A 22,395-nucleotide genomic window follows, 5' to 3' on the forward strand; every position below is an offset into this window, starting at 1 on the left:
TGGCTCCTATGCAGGGCCACAAGCTGCACTGAGCGTAGGCCACTTGCTCAAAGTCACACCAGGCTGTCTGGCTCCCCGGGGCCTTGGCCCAGGCCACTGTGGCCTCCTTGGCCTGCACACTGACCGAACACTCAGACGCTAGCCACACAGGGTGCCTCCTGACTTGGGGCTGCTGTTGGAAAGTGACAGAGGAGCTCTGCCCTGGGAGGAAGGCAAAACACTGGCCTCTGCTCTCTGGGTAATCATTTAGGAAACACCAGGTGGTAATTAGACAGAGAACTGACCAACAGATCAGACTGCTTTTCCGTTTCTTGTTTAGCCTTATTTATCCTCTTCCCCTTAGAAAAAACTAGCAAAATACAATTTGAAAAGAGCTAATAAAGTATCCACATTTTAAGAATAAAAATCAAACAAATGAATAACTCAATCGAATTCAACAGTGATTTTGCTGGTGTGCTGCTAAAGGATTTTTGGAGGAGGAGGCAACCACAACATTCTTCTTCTTTTTTCTCTCCTTCTTTTTTTTTTTTTTTTGAGACGGAGTCTCTCTCTCTCGCCCAGGCTGGAATGCAATGTCACTATTTCGGCTCACTGCAACCTCTGCCTCCTGGGTTGAAGCTATTCTCCTGCCTCAGCCTCCTGAGTGGCTGGGATTACAGGTGCCTGCCACCATGCCCAGCTAATTTTTCTATTTTTAGTAGAGATGGGGTTTCACTATGTTGGCCAGGCTGGTCTCAAACTCCTGACCTCAGGTGACTGGCCTGCGCTGGCCTCCCAAAGTACTGGGATTACAGGCATGATTCATCACGCTTGGCCTATTTTTCCTATTTCATAAATGATCAGTCAATCTATGTTTTAGCATAATCACTTAACACTATTTATTTTGCATCATTGCATCTGCTGGCCGCTATGCAAAATTTGGCTGCTCAGACATGGTGCCAACTAGTGAGGGGCTTATGGGTGGGAGTCAAGCCTTGAACAAAGATAACCTGAAGTTTTGGGTGTATTCATGAGAAAAACTCTAATCAGGCAATTATCAATTCGTTATTTGTAGCTAATCTCAGTACTTTTCTTTTCTATTGTGATATATGTTTTGTAAAACACGTTTGCATTATTTCATTTGAAATTAAAATTTAACATATCATGCTGGCTTGCCTCCAAAGATTTCACATTATTCTGCAGCAAATATCCTGCTGGTTTGCTGTGAAGATAAGTGGAGTTTTTTTTGTTTTTTGCTTCAACCTGGTATGAAACACCCCTTTACAGTTCTGGCTTGTGAAGGGAATAACGGAATAACTGTATCACATGAGTTCGAGGTCACAAGAACTTTATCAGTCTACCATTGTTCATCACAACCTGAACAATACCACAAAAAGGAGATGGGCCAGTTTATGGATAATTGCAAAACTAGACGATCATCCCCATGTAAGCTACCAATTTCCTTTCACAATTTGCTTGAAAAGTCTTTGCTATCAAGCCCTCCTTCACCCTCTGCCACCAAATCTGAAAACATACCTGCGTCTACACCTGTTCTCGGCCTTCCCTCCTGTTCAACAAGTGGGGAGGTGGTCTGGTCCCTTTTTGTTCTGGATCCCATTCTTTTTACCTTCTCGAGGACTGGACTCCTGCCATACACAGCCTCTTTCTTCTGTATTGTCATTTTCTCCTGCTTTACCAAGCGATTCCAGCCCTTTTCATTCAGACGGGCTTTCGTATCTTTCATCTTAAAGAAACCCTCTCTTGACCTCACCTACCTTCCCAGCTGCTGCCCGGCTCCTCCTTCCCAGCTGCTGCCCGGCTCCTCCTTCCCAGCTGCTGCCCGGCTCCTCCTTCCCAGCTGCTGCCCGGCTCCTCCTTCCCAGCTGCTGCCCGGCTCCTCCTTCCCAGCTGCTGCCCGGCTCCTCCTTCCCAGCTGCTGCCCGGCTCCTCCTTCCCAGCTGCTGCCCGGCTCCTCCTTCCCAGCTGCTGCCCGGCTCCTCCTTCCCAGCTGCTGCCCGGCTCCTCCTTCCCAGCTGCTGCCCGGCTCCTCCTTCCCAGCTGCTGCCCGGCTCCTCCTTCCCAGCTGCTGCCCGGCTCCTCCTTCCCAGCTGCTGCCTGGCTCCTCCTTCCCAGCTGCTGCCTGGCTCCTCCTTCCCAGCTGCTGCCTGGCTCCTCCTTCCCAGCTGCTGCCTGGCTCCTCCTTCCCAGCTGCTGCCTGGCTCCTCCTTCCCAGCTGCTGCCTGGCTCCTCCTTCCCAGCTGCTGCCTGGCTCCTCCTTCCCAGCTGCTGCCTGCCCCTCACGCTTCCTCCACAGCAAAGCCTGCAGAAAGCCTCATCTGGCCCTGCCACCTCCCCCCGCTCACATCACATTCTCTCCTCAACACCCGCCACCCGGGTCCTCATCAAGGTCACTGGTGACCTTGAAGCTGCCAAAGTCATGTTACTTGAATGTCTGTCTTGACTGCCCTGGACAGCACTGCCCACCGCTGACACCCCTTCCTTCTGCAGGGGCTCTTCCTGGGGCCTCACACATCCAACTGTCCACCTGGCGTCTCCACTGAGATGTCGAAATAGTCACCTCCAACTCACTAGGAAAACAAAACCTCCTCATACCTGCCTCCTCCCAACCTGTTTCTACCTTCCATGCAGAAATTCAGACCCAAACGCTCAGAGTCATTCTCGATTGGTCTGTTTCCCCTCAGTACTCACATCCACATGCCAACAAGTCTAAATGGTTCTGTTTCCAAAATAAACCCCAACTCAGACCACTTTCCTCCACCCCCATGACCCCCTCCCACTGCAAGCTGTCCCATTACCTTTCCTCTGTATTATTACAATGGTCTCCGAAGTGGCTACCCTCCTTCAACTCCTGCCTCCCCACAATCCATTTTCCACCCACAGCCAGAGTGATGTTGATGAAACACATGAGATCTCATGGCTCCATTGCTTAGAACACTCCAAAGCTTCGTGTGTCCGGACACACCTGGCCTGTAAGGCCGATGGTAAGATCCAGCCTCCGAATCTCTCTGACCTCCCCGCAGCAGCCCTTGGCTGATAGGTGCTAACCACATTTGCCTGCTTTCCGTTACAACTTCAGATTCATGGAATTCAGCTGAAATTCAAATGAAAGACACCACAAAGACCAAAAGACCCAAAGAGCAACCCACCCGTATTTACCCCATTGCAATACTCTCAGAGAAAATTCTCAAGATGTTTGTTTCCAAGTTATTATTCTCATTTTCCTTCTTAAATTGAAGAACCCTAAAATTAATTTTTAACTTTAATATAATGTAGTTGGCTCAAAAGTTATCTTATCTTTACAGGAAAATTAACTTAAGACCCTCAAATAATTGAACCGTGACACTGACAGGCTTTCTCAAGGATTCAATCTCAAAAAAGTACTGGATTGAGTAAAACAGTGTTTTGTTTACCATTAAAATACTTGATTTGGCTCTACTTGTAAAATCTACTTGTACGTTATAAAAAACATACATTCTTGTAAATAAAAGTCAATTTTCCAATGGAGCATATAAGTCAGATTTGTCCTGATATCATTCTGAATGAGGATCATCAAAATATGAAACCAAGAACTACACAATTTAATAAGTAATAAAAATATTTCCAAGCACTATGAAATAAATGTCACGAAAATTCTGTGCATATTAAAATTAAAAATGGCATTTTCAGAAGGAATGTTGCATATTTAACATTAATTTCCTTATTTATATAAGCCTGGGATATATTAAAAATATACAAATATACATAAATATATACATAAAATGTACTCTCATCTGACATGTGCGTAGACATTTAAGACAACAGAATGTTAGGCTTAAAAAACACCAGTAAAACTAACTCCCACAAAATATTACCTCTGAAAGAGCATTGTAATTACATTTGCATCTGCTGGTGCTAAATTCTCCTTTATTATAATGACAATTAATTATGCTTTCTGATAATAACTTTTAAGTAACCTTAATTTATCTATATGAAAATATATGCATTCAAAGCAAATGGTTTCTCAAGTTTTTAATTAAAAAAGTTCATGATTTAGCTACAAAAACACTTTCACAAACTAGCTGCTTTGGATTCCTTAGATAATACAGGTGGGAGTTACCAATTGTTTCTGGATTTGGGGTTGAATATGGGATGCCTCATCAACCGTGAGACTGTCATGAACAGGAGAAAGAAGACATGAGACTGACTAATAAATCTTAATTTTAATTTCTCACTAGATGTTAAGAATAGCATTTCCCCCTAAATATATACGATGTTTTATGATTACTTTTAGGCAAACAAGATAGGATAAATCTGAGAACTCAGATGCTTTTCTATAAATGTCTAAATCTGAAGTTGAAAGGAAACACCACTCCCGATTTCAACCAGGACCATGTAGTTCTGGGTGATTTTGCCAGTGTACACAGTATCAGTGAGAACCGGGAGGACACCTGCACCTCCAGTTAGCGGAGGATCCTGGTGTGGCTGGAGCATCTTCTGCCTACCCTTTCCCCTGCCATGTCAACTCCTTGCCCTCTCCAAGCCATCCAATTAAAAACATGGGGCCAGATGCCTGGCCCCTTCTTCCAGCCAGCGTGCCACTGCTCACTCCTCCATTTTAGAAATTCCACAGATATCACCGGCTCTACATTGGTATGCTTATCAGAAGCAAAAGTCATATTAAAGGATGAAAATAAAAGCTTTTTAAAAAAGTCATTTTTGGCCGGGCGTGGAGGCTCATGCCTGTAATCCCAGCACTTTGGGAGGCCGAGACGGGCAGATCACGAGGTCAGGAGATCAAGACCATCCCTAACGTGGTGAAACCCTGTCTCTACTAAAAATACCAAAAAAACTAGCTGGGCGTGGTGGCGGCGCCCGTAGTCCCAACTACTCGGGAGGCTGAGGCAGGAGAATGGCGTGAACCCGGGAGGCGGAGCTTGCAGTGAGCTGAGATCCGGCCACTGCACTCCAGCCTGGGCGGCAGAGCGAGACTCCGTCTCAAAAAAAAAAAAAAAAAAAAAAAAGTCATTTTTGGCCGGGTGTGGTGGCTCATGCCTGTAATCCCAGCACTTTGGGAGGCCGAGACGGGCAGATCACGAGGTCAGGAGATCAAGACCATCCCTAACGCAGTGAAACCCTGTCTCTACTAAAAATACCAAAAAAACTAGCTGGGCGTGGTGGCGGCGCCCGTAGTCCCAGGTACTCAGGAGGCTGAGGCAGGAGCATGGCGTGAACCCGGGAGGTGGAGCTTGCAGTGAGCCGAGATCGCGCCACTGCACTCCAGCCTGGGCAACAGAGCAAGACTCCGTCTCAAACAAACAAACAAACAAACAAACAAAAAAAGTCATTCTTATTAGCCATCCCAACACAGAGCCCACAGGACAATGGTGCTCTGGAGAGAAGGGGTGGGGTGAGCTGGGGGACACGGGCCTTGCAGGCAGGGCAGGGCCTCTCTGTTTTACACATCAGTTTCTCCACATGCTTCCCTTCAAAGAGAGGATTCTGAGAAGGAAGTATGTCTCCAAACCACCATGCCAGGCAATACAAACTCTGAAATACTGGTATTGATGAATACAGACACACACACACACACACACACATACACACACTCTTCTGGTGCACTGTAACAAAACTGACTTTCTGAGAAGCTTAACAAATACTTTTCCTTTGAAACATGCTTTATGAAATGACCAAATATTTTAAAGAAATGTATATTCTGAAAATGAGAGAAAACTAATATTGATGTCACTCTTTTGCATAAGCAATACTGCCATCCAAGTGATTAGGAAAAGCAGCCCTAAATAATGCAGATGTGAACCAAACTGCATTTTAATATGATAAATATTCAGAAGTGATCCATGCTATCATTTTTTAAACAATGCATTCTTCTCTTAATTGATCTGAAGGCTGTGCATCTTAAGAGTAAACTGAATTCTGCTGTTTCTGTAATTCCCAGGGAGACAATTACCCACCATAAGTATTTTTCTCTACTCATGTAATTTCTACTGTTGTTATCTGGGAAACTGCTTGTTAGTTTAAGAATACAGACAGGAAAGAAAGCACCATCAACATTTCTTAAAGGTATGCTGCCTTCCTGATTATCAGCCTTCCCCGTACACTCATAAAAGCATGTCTTGCAATGCCATTGTAGTTAATTTTTTTTTTTTTTTAGATGGGAATCTCGCTCTGTCATTCAGGCTGAAGTGCAGTGGCATGATCTGGGCTCACTGCAACCTCCACCTCCCTGGATCAAGCAATTCCCCTGCCTCAGCCCCCTGAGTAGCTGGGATTATAGGTGCACACCACCAAGCCCAGCTAATTTTCTTCTATTTTTTGTAGAGATGGGGTTTTACCATGTTGGCCAGACTGGTCTTGAACTCCTGACCTCAGGCAATCCGCCCACCTTGACCTCCCAAAGTGCTAGGATTACAGGTGTGAGCCACTGCCCCTGGCTGTAGTTAATATTTTTAACAAACATAAATATTTTGGTACAGAATAAGTATTTCTCTTAGGCATTTAGAGAGCTGGGTTTCAAAGAAAGTTAATAATGAATTAGTATCAATATTGATTCTCAACAAGAAACCTTATTAAAAATGGTTCCATCTTTCACTAGTTAGACTATTTCAGGAAGCACTTCTTACCTGGGAATATTCAAAGTCAGTGATAGGGGCTATGCTCTTGATGTAGTCTGATCGAAACTGGTTTTCAGGGTTGGCCAGCGGAACTGGAGGTATTATAGTACTCATTGCTGAAACTATTGTCTAAAATGGAATAAGAAAAAAATATGGATAAACATTGAGGCTCCATGTATGATAATCTACAATATGTAATTTCTGTCTACAGTTTTAGAATGAAGCGCACTTGACCTTTCTAGTAAATAATCATTTAAAAAAGTCCTTACCACGATAGCATCTTTAACATTTTTCCGGATGTCCAGAATTTTCTGTTTCTTTTCCCTGTATTAAAAGAGAGTTGTTATTAGCTTAATTTACCCTTAACACTGATTCCAATCAATTGAGTGGGATTTTAAATTTCCAGCTACAGCACTGACCTAGACTGGTTTCACTAGAGGTCAGTATCATCCCCCAACACAACATCTGCAAAGGTTTTATCTGGGAAAGGAAAGCACCCTCCTTTTCTCATTTGCACTCTAAACAAACTTGAATGCACACATTTTTAAAATCTATAGCTTTAAACAACCATGCAGCTTACATAAAAACAAGGCAAAATCGCTATGAATATTGCATATAAATATAACGATGCAGCTACACTTGTAAATGTATTTTACCTAGGTCTATCCCATGGAGAATATGCTGATAGTTATAAACTGAAATAGATGCAGACAAATATTATATTGAAAAAATATACTGAGCTATTGGTTAAGTGTGCTCAGAGCAATACCAGTAATACAGATCAATACTCCAAGAATACCTATAAATCATATTTTGTTAAGCAGGTTTTTTCTTTAAATTAGACACTAGCAGAAGAAGGATTTGCCTAAATATACCAAATCCAACAGCAAATATCTAATTTTTTCCCCCTTGAATGTCTACTCAATTATCAAATACATTGTTTAGAGAAAGCACTTCTGGGACGTTTGGGAGAGACGGAGTTTGCATGCAGTTTGGAAGCAAAACCGAAATTGATCATTCTTACTCGGGATTAAACCCATTGACGTGCAGGATCCTCATCTGTTTGACGATAGTGCTTTTCCCAGACTCACCAGCCCCTGCAAACAAACAGAAAGTAGGCTGTGAACTGTGTCCGGATATCGCTGCCATTTCTCACCACTAGCCGGGTCTGAGCAATCCTCCTCCCCCAGCACAGGGATTTCCTACACGCGGGTTCCCGGCTGGAGGAGCTCGCCCCGGCCGCCGTCTGGGCTCCGCCGCTCGGCGGTGCGCGCGCCCCTCGCCCGGCCCTGCCCGCCCAGCCCGGCGCTCGCCGCTCCTGACTGTGCGCTCCGCTGGGGCCGGGAGCCGCCGCGCGCCCCTCGGCCTTACCCAGAAGCAGCAGGCGGTGGGTAGCCTTGTAAGCCAGGCGCTCTTTCTGCAACTGCTTCTCGATCTTTTTGTTGGCCTCGCGTCGTTCCTTTTCATCGACGCCCTGGTCTTCTGTCGTCTTGCTGTTGCCGCCCAAACACCCCATGCCTGCCCGCTGGGATGGACGTCCGGCAGTTAGGAATGTGCGCAAAAAGCACTAGAGAGTTGGAGACGTGCGCGGCTCCTGCGACGGCCGGTCTCTTTCCTGCTGCTGAAACAGACGGTCTGGTCTCTTCGGTGTTTTCCGATTCGGAGCAGGCGTTTCTTCTCCCTCCCCCTGCCCACCGCAAACTCCCAACTAAATGGCTGTAAGGAAGACGCGCGGAGTAAAATGCCTTTTTAAACGAGAATTGTTTTAAAATCTGCTGGATGAATGCGGCGCAATGAACGGAGACGGAGGCGAGGGCGCCGGTCTCCGCTGGAGACAGCCGAGGTGGCGTAGCGCCCTGGGTTCGCCCCGCGTCCCCGCGCCCGCACTCCGAGCCTCGCTCAGCCCCGCCCAGCGGGTCCCCGAGGGGGCGGCGCGCTCCACTGGGTGCTGGGTCCCAACCAGCCGGGGTGGTGGCGGAGGACAGAACGCGCCACCGGGGTCCCACAGGGCGACGATGGGCACCTGCCGGGCCGGCTCGCGCCCCGCTAGTCCTCTGCCGTCGGACGTGCGCCCCCTCCCTGGTCTGGGATCCCGGTGCGGGGAAGGGAAAGGGAAGCTGACTTTGGGGGCGGCCGGGCCGCTGGTCCCGGAGCACTCGGAGAGGCGCTACCACGCTGTAGGGGTCTGGGAGCTGACCCCCCACGGAGCCCGGCCGGCGGGGGCGCTTACACGCTGGCCGGCCTGGGGTCCGGGCCTGCAGCCCCTCCGCCGCGCCGCGGTTGCCTGGCTCTCTTGCACCCCGAGCCGGGAAAGTGCGCCTGGGCGCGCGCCCCGTGTTGGCTCGGACGCGTCCCTGCTCCTGGCGGGCGAAGACTCCCGCAGGATCATGCATATTCTAGCAGGGAGGAGGATCCCTCCGAGGCTCACCAGTCACACCGCCTTTGTTCTGCTCAGCTTCTAGACTATTCCAGCTCGCCCACGTCGCCGCCTCCCGAGCCTCCTGTCTTTACCTCCAGCCCCCGTTTCTCCTGTGCAGTGCTCCCAGGCAGCACTACCACTCTTCCAGAAGGCACTGTGGCCTCGAACTTGGAGTTGTAGCAGAGGAAGGAACTAGGGCGCGAGACTGGCACCTGCCCTCTGTTACTGAGGCCCCTCCAATAGGGCCGCAGCCGGCAGCTCGGCGTTTGCAGTGTTGGACTTGGGGGAAGGAGGTCAGAAGAGGGGGTCGGGCCGAAGTCGTGGACGCCAGCCGTGGGCGTGGAGAGGTCACTGTTCCCTGTGTGTGGCTGCTCCCGTCCCAGTTGACGGCTTGGCGCTGCGCTGTCTTCTACTTGTCTTTGCTCAGCTCCGTCGTCCCTCCACCTTCCAAGAAACCTACACGGTCTTGTTCACTGCGGAGCTGGCCGCCTTCAGGAGAACAGACCCCAGCTCGCCCCGGTCCCCCAAGAGGCGCTTCCCCTACCCTCAGGCCCGCCACTGCCCTGTGGACCTTTGCCCCTCACCCAGGGCACCTTCCCCTCTCCACTCTTGCTTCAACTTCTCCTGCTACCGGCTGGTTTCCCTCAAGCAAGCCAACACCTTCAACTCTGTCCTACCTGAACCACACAACACCTTCCATCTCACGCCCCTGGTTAGTTCCACCCGTTTTCCTCCTGCCCACCGCAGCCAAGAGTTAGAAAGGTCGCGTCTGACCCCGCCTGTATTCCCCTCCTGCTACTCCCACCTCAGTCCCTGGCAGCCTGGCCTCCACATTCACCCCACAGGGAAAATACTCTCATCAAGGTCATCTAGGTCATCTCATCCACGAGGTTTGGTCTTTATTTTCTTCGCGTCTCTGTGGCTCCTGCTTGGACTCCTCCTAGAGACTACACTGGGTTTCAGGCTGTCCCTCTGGCTGGTGCATCCGGGCTCCTCCACCCAGGGGTCTGAGCGCAGCCTCTCAACCCGCACACCTGTTCCTGACGGGCTGACTGCATCCTCCATAGTCTGCCCACTCAGCTCTCACCGCACCCACCACGGATCCCTAGCCCAGCCCATCCTGCTGACCGCCACCGTCCCGAGACACACCACCCCCACGGTGCCGCCAGTGTCTGGAATTCACCTTGCCAAAGACTGAGCTCATGCCCCGTGCCACCCTTACACCTTCTACCTGCTCCTTTCTCTCTCTGTTCTTTCTCTTGAATAAGGGCCCCTAATTTTCCAAACCAGAACGGTGGGAGTTATGCCAGACTCTATTTTCTCACAAACCCCAACAGTTACTGCATCCTGTTGAGTATGTGTCCTGTTCTTTCTGTGGCGTCTGCCACTGCTGTGGTCTTAGATTACTAATAGAGCTGGATTTCAGAGGCCTCCGGAGGGTTTCCACTGCCTCCTGTCTCATTTCAGTGCACCTTGCACAATGCTGCTACTGCGGTAATACAAACCCAGTCACATCACTGTCCCCATGATCTACAAGCCCCGGGCCTGGTCCTTCTGGCTGGGTTAGTATAAACTCTCCGCTTCTTAGGGCGTACCCCATCCCTCCTAACACTCCCAGTTCCTGAACAGGCTGGTTGGGTGCATGTGCTGCTTGTGTCTTGGGAATACCTGGGGACTCTCTTTTCTGGGCCAACCCCTAGTTATCCTTCCAGCCTCAAGCTGGGCCTCACTGCCTACCTCACACTGGGGGTTAAGCATGTCTTCTCATGCTCTAAGGGAGCACCAGAGTCTCTGCTCGTCCCACCCATCACCTTGCATTGTGATGGTTTAACTGTGTCCTCAAAATTCCACTAGACTGTAGACCCCTTGAGGGCCGAGGCTGAGCCTGTCCTGGTACCTGTCGCACCTGTACCTGGTTCAGTGCCTGACCCAGAGGAGATGCTCTTGGAATATTTGTCAAGGGAATGAATGACGTTATGAAAGCCAAAGATAACTCCAGCTCAAAGTGTGAATTCTCATCAAAGGAATTTCATGACCACACGTTAAACTAAAAAAACATTTGTTCAGTACAGTACTTTTCAGTAAATATTCCTACTGAAAATAAAAATACATTTTAAAAAAGCAATGAATTACTTTTCTAGACATAGGCAGAAGCAAACATACAGTGTCAGACTGCATTCTGAGCTAGGTTAAAAGTTCAAGTTTTGTGGAAGGAGACTGTTTAGCACAGTTTCCACAACTCACATCTTGTGAGTGTGTAAACACATATATTCACACATGGCAATATCAACCCAGCATGCGCTATGGCTAGTGGGGCAGTGAGAAGGGGAGATTTTTTTTTTTTTTTCTTTTGAGACAGAGTCTGGCTCTGTTGCCCAGGCTGGAGTGCCATGGCATGATCTCGGCTCACTGCAACCTCTGCCTCCCAGCTTCAAGCAATTCTCATGCCTCAGCCTCCCGAGTAGCTGGGATTATAGGCACCTGCCACCACACCCGGCTAATTTTTTGTATTTTTAGTAGAGATGGGGTTTCACCATGTTGGCCAGGCTGGTCTCGAACTCCTGACTTCAAGTGATCCAACCGCCTCAGCCTCCCAAAGAGCTGGGATTATAGACCTGAGCCACAGTGCCTGGTGAGAAAATGTATGTATCTATGCTTTTTTTTTTTAAAAAAAGCATAGAGTAGTGGGATTTTTATAAGGATTTGCCAACTTTTTTAATGTCAAGATTTCTATAAAATGTTGGAGAGCAGGGGACAAAATAAATCCCTTGAAAACTTATAAAGGGAGAATTATATTAGAACCTGAAGCCACATTTTTAAGGCAGTCTGATATTTAGTTTCCCTAAAAATATAGCAAAAGATTTCCACTTGTTCAGATTTAGCGATCACTGTTAAAGATAAATTCTATACTTGAAATTTAAGAAGGATTAGGTAAACACATGTGATGAAAAATATACCAAAATATACCCAAAAGGTTAATATATTAATAATACAATGATAATGTGTGTGCTGTAAAACTGCTTCTAGTTATGGAGTGATTGCTGGCACTGGGTTAAATCGTTTCCATGGAACAATTTACTTGGTATTTGCCCTAAAAGGTGGGAACTATTGTCATCATCATTTTACAGAGGCTGAGAGGCTGAGTAAGAAGAGTACCTGGGACACAGACCCTTGTAGCCTGGCTGCAACATTCGCACTATTACCTGCATTGTGTGCCACAACACATTGCCAACACTCTAAAACATAAAAGCACTTTCCTTATACAGTGATGAGATATTTCTTACAAAAAATGCAAAGCCAATCTTAGCCTATTTTCAGGCAGGAATTCAAGACACCTTAAAACATTTTTTAACCCAATCACCTGACCTTTTTCTAGTCTGGTCTGGGAAACCGATTCTCATGTGTGTTTAGAACCATTGGATCAGCATCAGGTGTACCAGCTGGCCACCTGGAGCAGTGGGAGCAGGGCTGGGGAGGAGGGTACCAAGAGCAGAGTGGCTCCGGCTCTCAGTGTGAGCGTCTGTTGCTAGGCAACCGCAGCAGCAGCATTGCTCTCCTCGGCAACACACCCACCTGCGGGAACCCAGGGCTGCCCTGGGAGCTGCGGGCAGAGGGTCCAGGCTGACTGCGCCAGAGCCAGGAAGAGAAGGTCCTGGTCACCTCATGGAGAATTTGAAAGGCACAAAAGTAAAACAGTTGTTTCCTCGCTCTTGTTGAAGTTCAAGACATCTAGGAGGTTTCAGAAGTCTCTTTCTTTCTCTTTAAACTTAAGACTTTTATTTGTTTCACACCCCAATAGGCCTGGGTGGTTGATTTTCCTTGCTCCCCTATCCATCCCCAGTACCCCTACCCTTCACAATGAGAAGAACATTCGCTGTTGCTCTTTGGCTCAGAGAGCACCTAGGCTTAGGCAGCTGACTTACAGTGGATCAGTGAGCGGGCGTCCGGTACTGGCTCAGCCACTCAGCCCTGCCTGGGTAGTGGCGTTCAAGCCTTGAGGGCAGGAATAGAGTTCTTTGACTTTAGGATATTGAAGGGAAATTTCTGGCCCACATTTGCTGTCATTGCATCACCAACCTGATGTTCAACATATTCCTGTAACACCTTAAACCAGGCATTCTTATTCCATCCCTGAAGGCTTCTTTTGTTCCCCAGAGAATATCTTCAGGGTATCAGATTAGATTCCTCAAATGTCTCTTTCAGGAGCTGTTTCTCCACCCCATCTTTGGAGTTCTCATTTCTGGTGGCAGAGACATGTAACAGGAAGAAAATCGATGATGCAGCCACCAGACTCTCGGTTGAAGGCTGTGGGCAGCGTGGGCAGTTGGATCTGCGCTGAGAACATCAAACAAATAGAGCTCCTTCAGAGGCCCCTGACTCTCCTCAGCCTCATGAAAATATATGTAACCCTGCGTAAGTTCATGTGATCTCTGTCCAGAGAAAATCACCATGCTACCTGTGTTCTTCCAAATCTACTTGGAAATTAAATACTTACCTACTGAAGTGTGAACTGTTGTCATGTCCTAAGTTTCCAAGGAAAATATGACTTCATCCAGAGCCTGAGTGCCTTCCTCAGAGTTCAAGAGGGTTTCATGATGTTCACTTCCAATATGATCTGCCACTCTTCCAGCAACCAATAAATCCGGCCTGCCCTCCATGCCAGTCACAAATATCTGCGGAGTGTCCTTTGTACCGCGTCTCTTTGAGCCGCTTCACCTGGGTGGCAGCAACCACACTAGAGTCCAAGCCCCTAATAAAATGGAGTCTATCCTTCTGTCTGTCGTCAAAATTGTCCTTCTCCTTTTTCTCCCTCTCCTTCTTCTTTCTTCTTTTTAGAGACAGGGTCTCACCGTGTTGCCCAGGCTTGAGTGCAATGGCACAGTCACGGCTCACTGTAGCCTCAACCTCATAGGCTGGAGGGATCCTCTCGCCTTGGCCTCCCAAGTAGCTGGGACTACAGGCATGTGCCACTGCTCCTGGGTAATTTTAAAATTTTCTGTAGAGACAGGGTCTTGCTATGTTGCCCAAGCTGTTCTTAAACTCCTGGGCTTAAGCGATCCTTCCACCCTGGCCTCCCAAAGCGCTGGGATTACAGGAGTGAGCCACTGCACCCAGCCCTAAATGCTTCTTAATATCGTGGTTGAAAAGGAACCGAAGCTTGCTCTTCAAAGTTTCTGTCTCTAAACCTGAGAAGAGTTTCTTCACTGTCACAGGGGGCACGCAGAGGTTGTGCCTACAGTGATGATATGTAGCCATTTCCACAGATGCAACTTTGCCATTTGCCTTTAAAACCAAACTTCAGAGTGTCCCAAAAGAAAAGGCTCCACTTTTTTTTTTAATACAGACTCTCGCTCTGTCACCCAGGCTGGAGTGCAGTGGCGCGAACTCCGCTCACTGCAAGCTCCACCTCTTGGGTTCACGCCATTCTCCTGCCTCAGCCTCCTGAGCAGCTGGGACTACAGGCGCTCGCCATCACGCCTGGCTAATTTTTTGTATTTTTAGTAGAGACGGGGTTTCATCATGTTAGCCAGGATGGTCTTGATCTCCTGATCTTGTGAACCGCCCGCCTTGGCCTCCCAAAGTGCTGGGATTACAGGGGTGAGCCACTGCGTCCGGCCGAGGCTGCACTTTTAAAAGGGGAGTCGTGGAGTGCTCCAATGGAACAAGAACTTCAGCTCTGAACACACAACCAAAATCCACCTTGTGTTATGGCTTTAAACAAAACCCAACTCCCTAGGTATCTCTGCCCAAGAACACTTTCTTACTGGCAGTATCTAGCAAAGTCATTGCAAACACATCATCCAACATGCAAACTGTTTGCTCAGTTCTCTTTTGTCGTAAAGATGACAATTATCTCACCATTCACGTTGGTCTGGTGTTCAAATTCAAAACGGTATTGCATCTTTTTTTTGTGGTTGTAGCTTTCACTATTGTAACAGGTCCACAAATATGGATATTTCCTCACTCATATTGGCTGCATTCCAAATAGCTGATCAACCACTGACAACTGGTGAAATCCAAAGGAGCAGCTGTTGTGTCCACTGGCATTCTCACAACGAAATGCGTGTGAACAGAAAGGCAGTCATCGCTGCCAAAGAGGGCCCAATGCCATACGTGGTGCGGGGAAGCCATGGGCTCTCAGTGATTTATTCAAATGTGATGGAAGAGACTAAGCACCAGTGGGTCAGGTTGGAGGGGACAGTGGGGGCCAGGGCTGCAGAAGGCATCTCAAAAGTCTGAATGCATTTGAAAGGTTAATTATTTAAATTTCTCTTATCCTTAGTTTTGTACACTTTGAATAATAATTTTCTTTCAGTCCTTCTGATTGAAGATGGCAAACATTTAATAAAAGGTCACCTGTTCTCTGGTTAGCTGAGCTCAAGTCCCCAATAGCAGTAAGAAGGAAATTTGTTTCCCATTATAAGGAGCCTCCCACCCCTGCAGAAATTTAATTAACCACTGGATGAAAGGATGAAAAAATTCAAGGCAGCTGTTTCAGTTCATGACAGGCCAAGATCCAGGAGATGGCTGATCAAGTTTGAAAACTGACTAGATGTATGTCTAGCACAAGCTAGTGGATGTGTGAAATATTAATTTAAAAAAATCAATAGAAAATATAATAACTGGTCTTTCTGTAGTCTTTATACTTTAAAGGTTATTAAAGATGAAAGCTGCACTAAGACTTTTGGAACAGGTACATCGACAGTTTTAACGCCTATCACAGTGGCTCACACCTGTAGTCCCAGCACTTTGGGAGGCCAAGGAGGGGCAGATTGCCTGAGCTCAGGAGTTTGAAACCAGCCTGGGCAACATGGTGAAACCCCAATTCTACAAAAAATACAAAAGTTAGCCAGGCACGGTGACATGCACCTGTAGTCCCAGCTACTTGGAAGGTTGAGGCAGGAAGATTGCTGGAGCCCAGGAGGTCGAGGCTGCAGAGGGTCACGTTTGCATCAGTGCACTCCAGCCTGGGTGACAGAGTGAGACTCTGTCTTTGAGGAACAAAACGGTTTACGAAAGGTGAATGGTCACTAAATTCAGTGCACTAACAATGCTCCAAGAAGCCGATAGCTACAGCCTGAGAGTTGCAAACAACTGGGTGGTGCCGGAGTTGTGGCCATTGAGTGACCCATGTGCACACATTCCTCAGCTGGGCTCCCTTCGTGACATTTTAAACAATTTGCTGTTGTTTTATCTCTTTTTTTCTTAGTATCTTGGTGGAAATAACCTAAGTAGATGATCATTCATTTTTAGCAGCAGAGATCATCCCGTGACCTAATTATAATACACTTTAAAAAATCATGATAAAATTTTTAACAATTTTTAGAGAAAAGCAGGGAAACATTTTTCCATTTTCCTTTTCTGTACATAATAATCTGTGATCAAATATTTTAGGATGTATTGAAATAATTTATCTTCTATTTTTCTTACCCCTATAACCAAAGTAATAATTAAGGAGGTTTTAGAAGTATCATCTGTAAAGAAGAATAACACATTCTTCTTTAACTCACAGCTTTAAAAACCAGAAATAACACTGAATCAGTAGAAAAAGTAGGTTACATGTCTCTGATTTCACCCCTTGTCCAAAAATCCAGGACTGAAATATTCCCACTAAAGCATTGGACTCAGTGGCACAGATAGGAGTTTAATTACTGTGTTAAAACAGAAGGTGGAAAGGCCATTGAATATGTTAAAACAAGACCAAACAAAAGCGTATCCCATAAAGCATAACAAGAGGAACCTGCAAATAGAATGAACTATCAAGGTCTTACAATTCAAAAAAATCCCTGAAAACCACCAAACTAGGTCAGGCTGTGAGGCAAGGGCAGGTGTGGGAACCACTGGTGTATTTTAAGAGAAACCGCACACATCAAAGTTGCATTTAAAACACATTTTACAAACCAGAAATCAAATAAAGTGCCCGATAATTTTCATTTGAACAGTGAAAATCAGCAGCCTCATCTGTTTCAATCTGCTGTTTAACCTCAAATAGCCTAGCAGCATTTTGGACTACAGCAGATACTCAAACACATGTTGTTTAGCCAATGTGTTTTAATACCAAAGTGAAGTTTCAAAACCAGTCTAAAATGCTTTAAAAATGGTGCTTTCTTTACTAGCTAACAACAGACGAAGTAAAATGTAAAAATTTTTCAAGCAAATCTACCATATATGAACAAAGTTTCTATCTGAAGGAATATTTTATGATAAAAAATAATTTTAGCACTTACAGACGGTTCTAGATACCCTGACTTTTCTATTCTTCAAATAATTATATTCACAAACATATTTTAGTATAAAGTGAGTATAAACATATTTAGTACAAAGTCCCTTGATTTGGAGCGAAAAGACACAGGAACAATGTGGTCTGCATTTTAAATGCCTAACAGTGGTGGGTTTTTTTTTCTTTTTTTTTTTTGCATCAGTGAGCACTCCTGTGGAAAATCAAAGGTGTGGTGACATGAATCTCAGCACCAACACCTGATGTCATGTGGCCCCTAGGCTAACACCTGGTTCCATATGAATCCTAGCACTAACACTGATCCAATGTTGGAATTCAGTAATGTCTGTCTGCCTCACACTGTTCTCATATTTTAAGCAAATCATGAGAGGATATACTGTAAGGGAAGATGGTTCCTAGGGTCCGACTTCATGTCCGCATGAAAAGGAAAGGAAGATCCAAGTAGTTGAACACATGGATATTGCTACCTACAGGCCGTCACCCATAGAGATGCATTCCAGAAAGGCTAAGAACACTCTAAGACCAATTTCCTAAGTTTCTGTGCAGTTGAGCAAGTAAGACTAGCACAGCCCACTCACTCAGAGGGCAGTGTGCCAGGATGGGCATGAACCGAGGGCCAGGTGGCGCGGGAGGGACGCTGAGGGGTGTGTGAGGGTCCTTGGAATCGGGCAAAGCTTCACCCGAAGCCGGTGTTGAGGAGGGGGGGGTTGGACCACATGGAGAACAGGTGCACATTTCAGGTGAGGAGTCTCTGCAGAAGGTACAGGCAGAGGGAAGGGAACTGGTATCGCCCAGGAGGCAGGCTGGCAGATGACGAAACTCAGTCTCGGAGGTCGGGCAGGCAGATGAGCTGCGGAATGCATGTTCTGGGCTCGCCAACTTTTCCTCAGAGGCGGCCCCTGCCCTGCCCTGGGTGCAGCATAGCGGCTGCTGAACAAGAATGCCGGCAGAGGTCCCTTTCTTTGTTATTCTCTGTCCTTCTCGGTGCATGGGTGAGGGTGACAGTACTCCCCCCACGGGGCTGTGGTGAGGATTAGATGGACTGATTCACCGCATCACAGTGCCTAGCAGGCAGCAAGCTCCCAACACGTGGCCTGTGGTCATTATGACGATCATCCAATAGGAATTGAACAAATATATATCCATCTTATCCCTCTCCACCAGGCAGCATGCGGACATCTTTGATGATTTCCTAACCTTCTCTGCTGGGCAGGCACGTGAACAATGAACTACAGTACAGTCAACAAAGACCCACTGCGGGCCTGTGACACTCAGCTGAGCACAGTGTAAGCGGCTGGCTGGGAACATAAAGGTAACAAGGCATACCAGGAACTGTAGAAAAATGCATGTGATGGGCAAATGGATAAGCAAAATGTGGTAGAGACAGAAAGTAGAATGGTGGTATCCACCGGCTGAGAACAGAGGAGAAATGAGGAGTTAGTGTTTAATGGGTACAGGGATTCAGTTTGGGACGATGAAAAATTTCTGAAGATGGATGGTGGTGAAGATGGCACCATGATGCAAATGTACTTAATGCCACTGCACTGTACTCTTAAAAATGGTTTAAATGGTAAATTTTATATTGCATATATTTCACCAAAATAAAACAGAACAAAATGCACATGTAGAATTTTCAGCACAGCAATTGTGGGAGAGTCTCCTGATGACAGTTGAGTGACTTCAATTCCTTGTTCTTAGACACATTTATGCAATTATACTTTTACACCAGCAGGTGACAACACAAAGCCTGGGGGACAGATGGAGGCTTTGAGGTGCTTTTAAAGCAATGCATGTTCACTCATTCATTCATTCATTCATTCATTCATCATAAAGCATTCTTTGAACACCTACTATACATCTAGCACATTTCTATGCCTTGAGATTATAAGGATAAATAAGACATTGTCCCTGATCCCATTAATTTAATAGTCTAGTTGTCAGGGCTGGACCTGCAGTCAAGTTCTCTGAATTCTGTAACAATTACAGTGGGAGCACAGAGGAGTTTGTGTGGTCAATTCTACCAGTGAATAAAAAAAATCATTTCCTTTTTTTTAGAGAAATTTATGCTAATATTTGTAAGTCACTCTTCATTTTTAAAAGACACTGAGAGGTGCTTTTTATTTTCAGCATCTCATTTGATGATTATAAAATGCACCATATTGCCTACAATTTGGTCCATAGCTTTCGCAGGGGTCTGAAAGGGTAGAGTTCTGTTGGATTCCAAAGCCTCCACCCTTTCCAGGATGAACTCTGAGGCCTCTTACGGATTTTAAAAAACCACACCATTCTCTCTTCTACTAATTCCAAAAGGAAAAATCAAACAAGCCTACCTCCTTTCCCACTCGGTTAGGCAGATTAATCTGCATATAATGACTGATGAATTAATTATCTCTTTGCCCAGTTGCCTTAGCAACTGGTTTCTTTTAGAATTTGGTTTAGTTACAGAGTTTAAAGCAACAGTATTCCTTGTAACAGAATATTGAATTGTCTATGAAATTAAACATAATATAAACTTTTCTCATCCCAGGTAGGAACTATGGGCCTTTCTCAGAGAAGCTGGAGCGGCTCATCCTAAAACTTGCTGGACTGTTGACAAAGAAGAAGGGGCACAGAGCTTCATCTTTGTCTATGTTTGCATTGCATGGTTTGCTTTTATTTGTCATTACATAGCAACATTTGATGGATTTAAACTATAGATAAGTTGAGACTAACATTCAAAAGGGATTCCCTCATAGTGCACATGAATTCCAAACAAATTTAGATGTATTGATGGTTGAGCAAATGAATAAATGTGTCATGTTGTGAATAAGAGCCAGGATTTTCAGAAAGGAAGAGGCAACACACACATATGGAATGAAGAGAGGCAAGAAAGAGGCCTGTGGGGATGGACTGGAATTGCAAGAATTGGTAGGAGCTCATGATTTCTAAAATATACATAGACACACTCATGATTCTGTCCACACATGGGCGTGTGCAAGTGTATTTGTGTGCCTGTGTATGTTCGTCCCTGGGTATCTACATGCATGTACTTCCTACTTCTGTCTGCTGAAATGCCAAGAAGTTAAGACTCTCTGTAGCAGCGAGCAGGGACAGTGCCTGGATCTTGGTCACCCTTAGAGAGATAGCTAACTGGGGGTGTGGGGTGTGGAGTGGGCAGGGCAGGGTAGCTACGAGCTAAACCTGGAACATTGTTATGCCAGAAAGTAAGGAAGTGTAGGCACACCACTAGCACACAAGAGCTGGACTGCAGGGGCTCTCCTTGGCCAAATCTGGGATGATGTGGCACCGAAACGGTTCAGTACAGTAATGAATTCTAAGCCACTGAAATCTACAGGCCTGTCAGGTGTCCCTGCCAACAACAGACAGATAAATACATAGACAAGGAAGGACTCCAGCCAAAGGCAGCTAGCAAATGCGGAAGAAGGGCTGGGACAGGGGACGCCTCCTTGGCGACCACCGTGGGGCAGGGTGGGTCGGGTGGAACTGGCAGCAGGTGCTGACCGCAGGCGGAGGTTTTAATGAGGAGCAGGAGGCCTGCGTGGTCTTCAAGTGCCTCCCCATAGAGAGCTTATTAGCGGCAAAATAAAAAGGACAGAGTAACCGCACAGTGGAGAAACTGGACACCAAGTTGGGTCATCACAACGGACCCCACCAATGCGGGAGGTGTGCGCATCACAGGCTTCCACAGGCGAGACCCGGGAAGGACACCACAGAGTGTACGCCGTGTTCTAGCCAGAAAGATATTTCCTGGATTTAAGTCAGGAGGAAACATCGGGCAAACCTAAAATTAAAAAAATTAAAGGATATTCTTCACAAATGCCAACGTCACAAAGAGCTAAGGAACGATGACATCCTAGTACAATCCCTGCAATCCTGGGGGGGAAATGCTGGAGAGCACACGCAGGGGCCGACTGATGAAACCGCTGTGCGGATGACGACAGGTCAGACACACTGACTGTCCCAATGTCCAATCGAGGGATTTTGAGAACTGTACCATGGTCACGTAAGGGAATACCCCGCCCCTAGAAACACACACGGACGTCCCTTAGGAGTCAAGGGCCATGATGGCCACAGCAAGCTCTCAGAAGAATGTGAAAGATCCACCTGTCTACACCTCGACCTGCGCATCTACAGGATGTATGCAGATGAGAAGACACACAGGGAAATGTGAACAACAGGCGAACCTGGCTGAGGGGCATTTAGGAAGCCTTTGAAGTCTTATTCTTGCAACTTCTAAGTTTGGGATTGTTTCCAAATAAAAAGTTAAATCATGAGAACAGCCTCAGATGCTCTGTTCGGTAAGAATTTCCCTGAATCTGAGCACCAGGTGCCCCCAGGGATCTAGGCTGCACAGGGCAGTCTCTGGGCCCTCACCTGCCCTCGTTCAGTGGGTCACTGCCGTCCTGCCTGGCAACCCGCACATCCTCCTCATCCTCACCCGCTCTGTACAGACTCACACCACACCATTTTCCAATTCTGCCTGGAACGAGTGGCTCCTCCTTTTCCCTGGGGAATTACAGCTTCGAGAGGAAAGGCTTGGCTGGGTGTGGTGGCTCACGCTTGTAATCCCGGCACTCTGGGAGGTCAAGGTGGGCGAATCACTTGAGGCCAGGAGTTCGAGACCAGCCTGGCCCACATGGTGAAACCCTATTTCCAATAAAAATACAAAAAATTAGCTGAGTGTGGTGGGTGGGCGCCTGTAATCCCAGCTACTCAGCAGGCTGAGGCAGGAGAATTGCTTGAACCTGGGAGGTGGAGGTTGCAGTGAGCTGAGATAGGGGAGGCTGGGGCATGTCTGCCTGGACAGTGAGCTGGTCATGAAGGTGCCATGTTGGGCTCTGCTCACGGAGACATCCTAGGTGACAGCCCTCCCCTTGGGGAGCTTGGTGTCCAGCCAGAGACACTGCTGCCCACAGCAGACCTGGCCTGGCCAATGCATGCTACAAGAAGTCAAGACACAGAAGCCAAGGGCCTGGGGTCCAGTGGCCCAGGCTGTGCTTGCACAGGAGCCTAAACGCTGGAGGAGGCCTTTGGGGCCTGCTTGGGACAGTGGGACTTTTCGGGTGGGTAGCGTAGCCTAAGTTCATGTTGGGAGCCCGGCAGCCAGAGGAACTAGAGGACAGAAAGCC

The 22,395-nt window shown here is 47.0% G+C and overlaps 1 protein-coding gene across 5 annotated transcripts in view; it reads right to left on the reverse strand.

The window, feature by feature from the left end:
* The window catches only part of GNAL (G protein subunit alpha L), a 203,512-nt gene that overhangs the window by 126,663 nt on the left and 54,454 nt on the right, over window positions 1-22,395 (reverse strand). Inside the window, exons 1-5 of one of the 5 annotated variants that reach the window (XM_077975288.1) lie at window positions 9,037-9,191; window positions 7,980-8,229; window positions 7,633-7,705; window positions 6,878-6,932; window positions 6,618-6,737 (exon numbers count right to left, since the gene is read on the reverse strand). In XM_077975288.1, coding sequence (XP_077831414.1) covers window positions 6,618-6,737; window positions 6,878-6,932; window positions 7,633-7,705; window positions 7,980-8,124 — 393 coding nt within the window. In that variant the 5' untranslated portion in view covers window positions 8,125-8,229; window positions 9,037-9,191. Of the gene's footprint in view, window positions 1-1,754; window positions 1,930-6,617; window positions 6,738-6,877; window positions 6,933-7,632; window positions 7,706-7,979; window positions 8,230-8,838; window positions 9,192-22,395 lie in introns of those variants that run through there. The other 4 variants (XM_077975287.1, XM_077975286.1, XM_028838081.2 and 1 more) reach the window with 4 other exon arrangements.

The sequence above is a fragment of the Macaca mulatta genome, chromosome 18 (genome assembly GCF_049350105.2).
Source record: "Macaca mulatta isolate MMU2019108-1 chromosome 18, T2T-MMU8v2.0, whole genome shotgun sequence".
Taxonomy (NCBI): Eukaryota; Metazoa; Chordata; class Mammalia; order Primates; family Cercopithecidae; genus Macaca; species Macaca mulatta.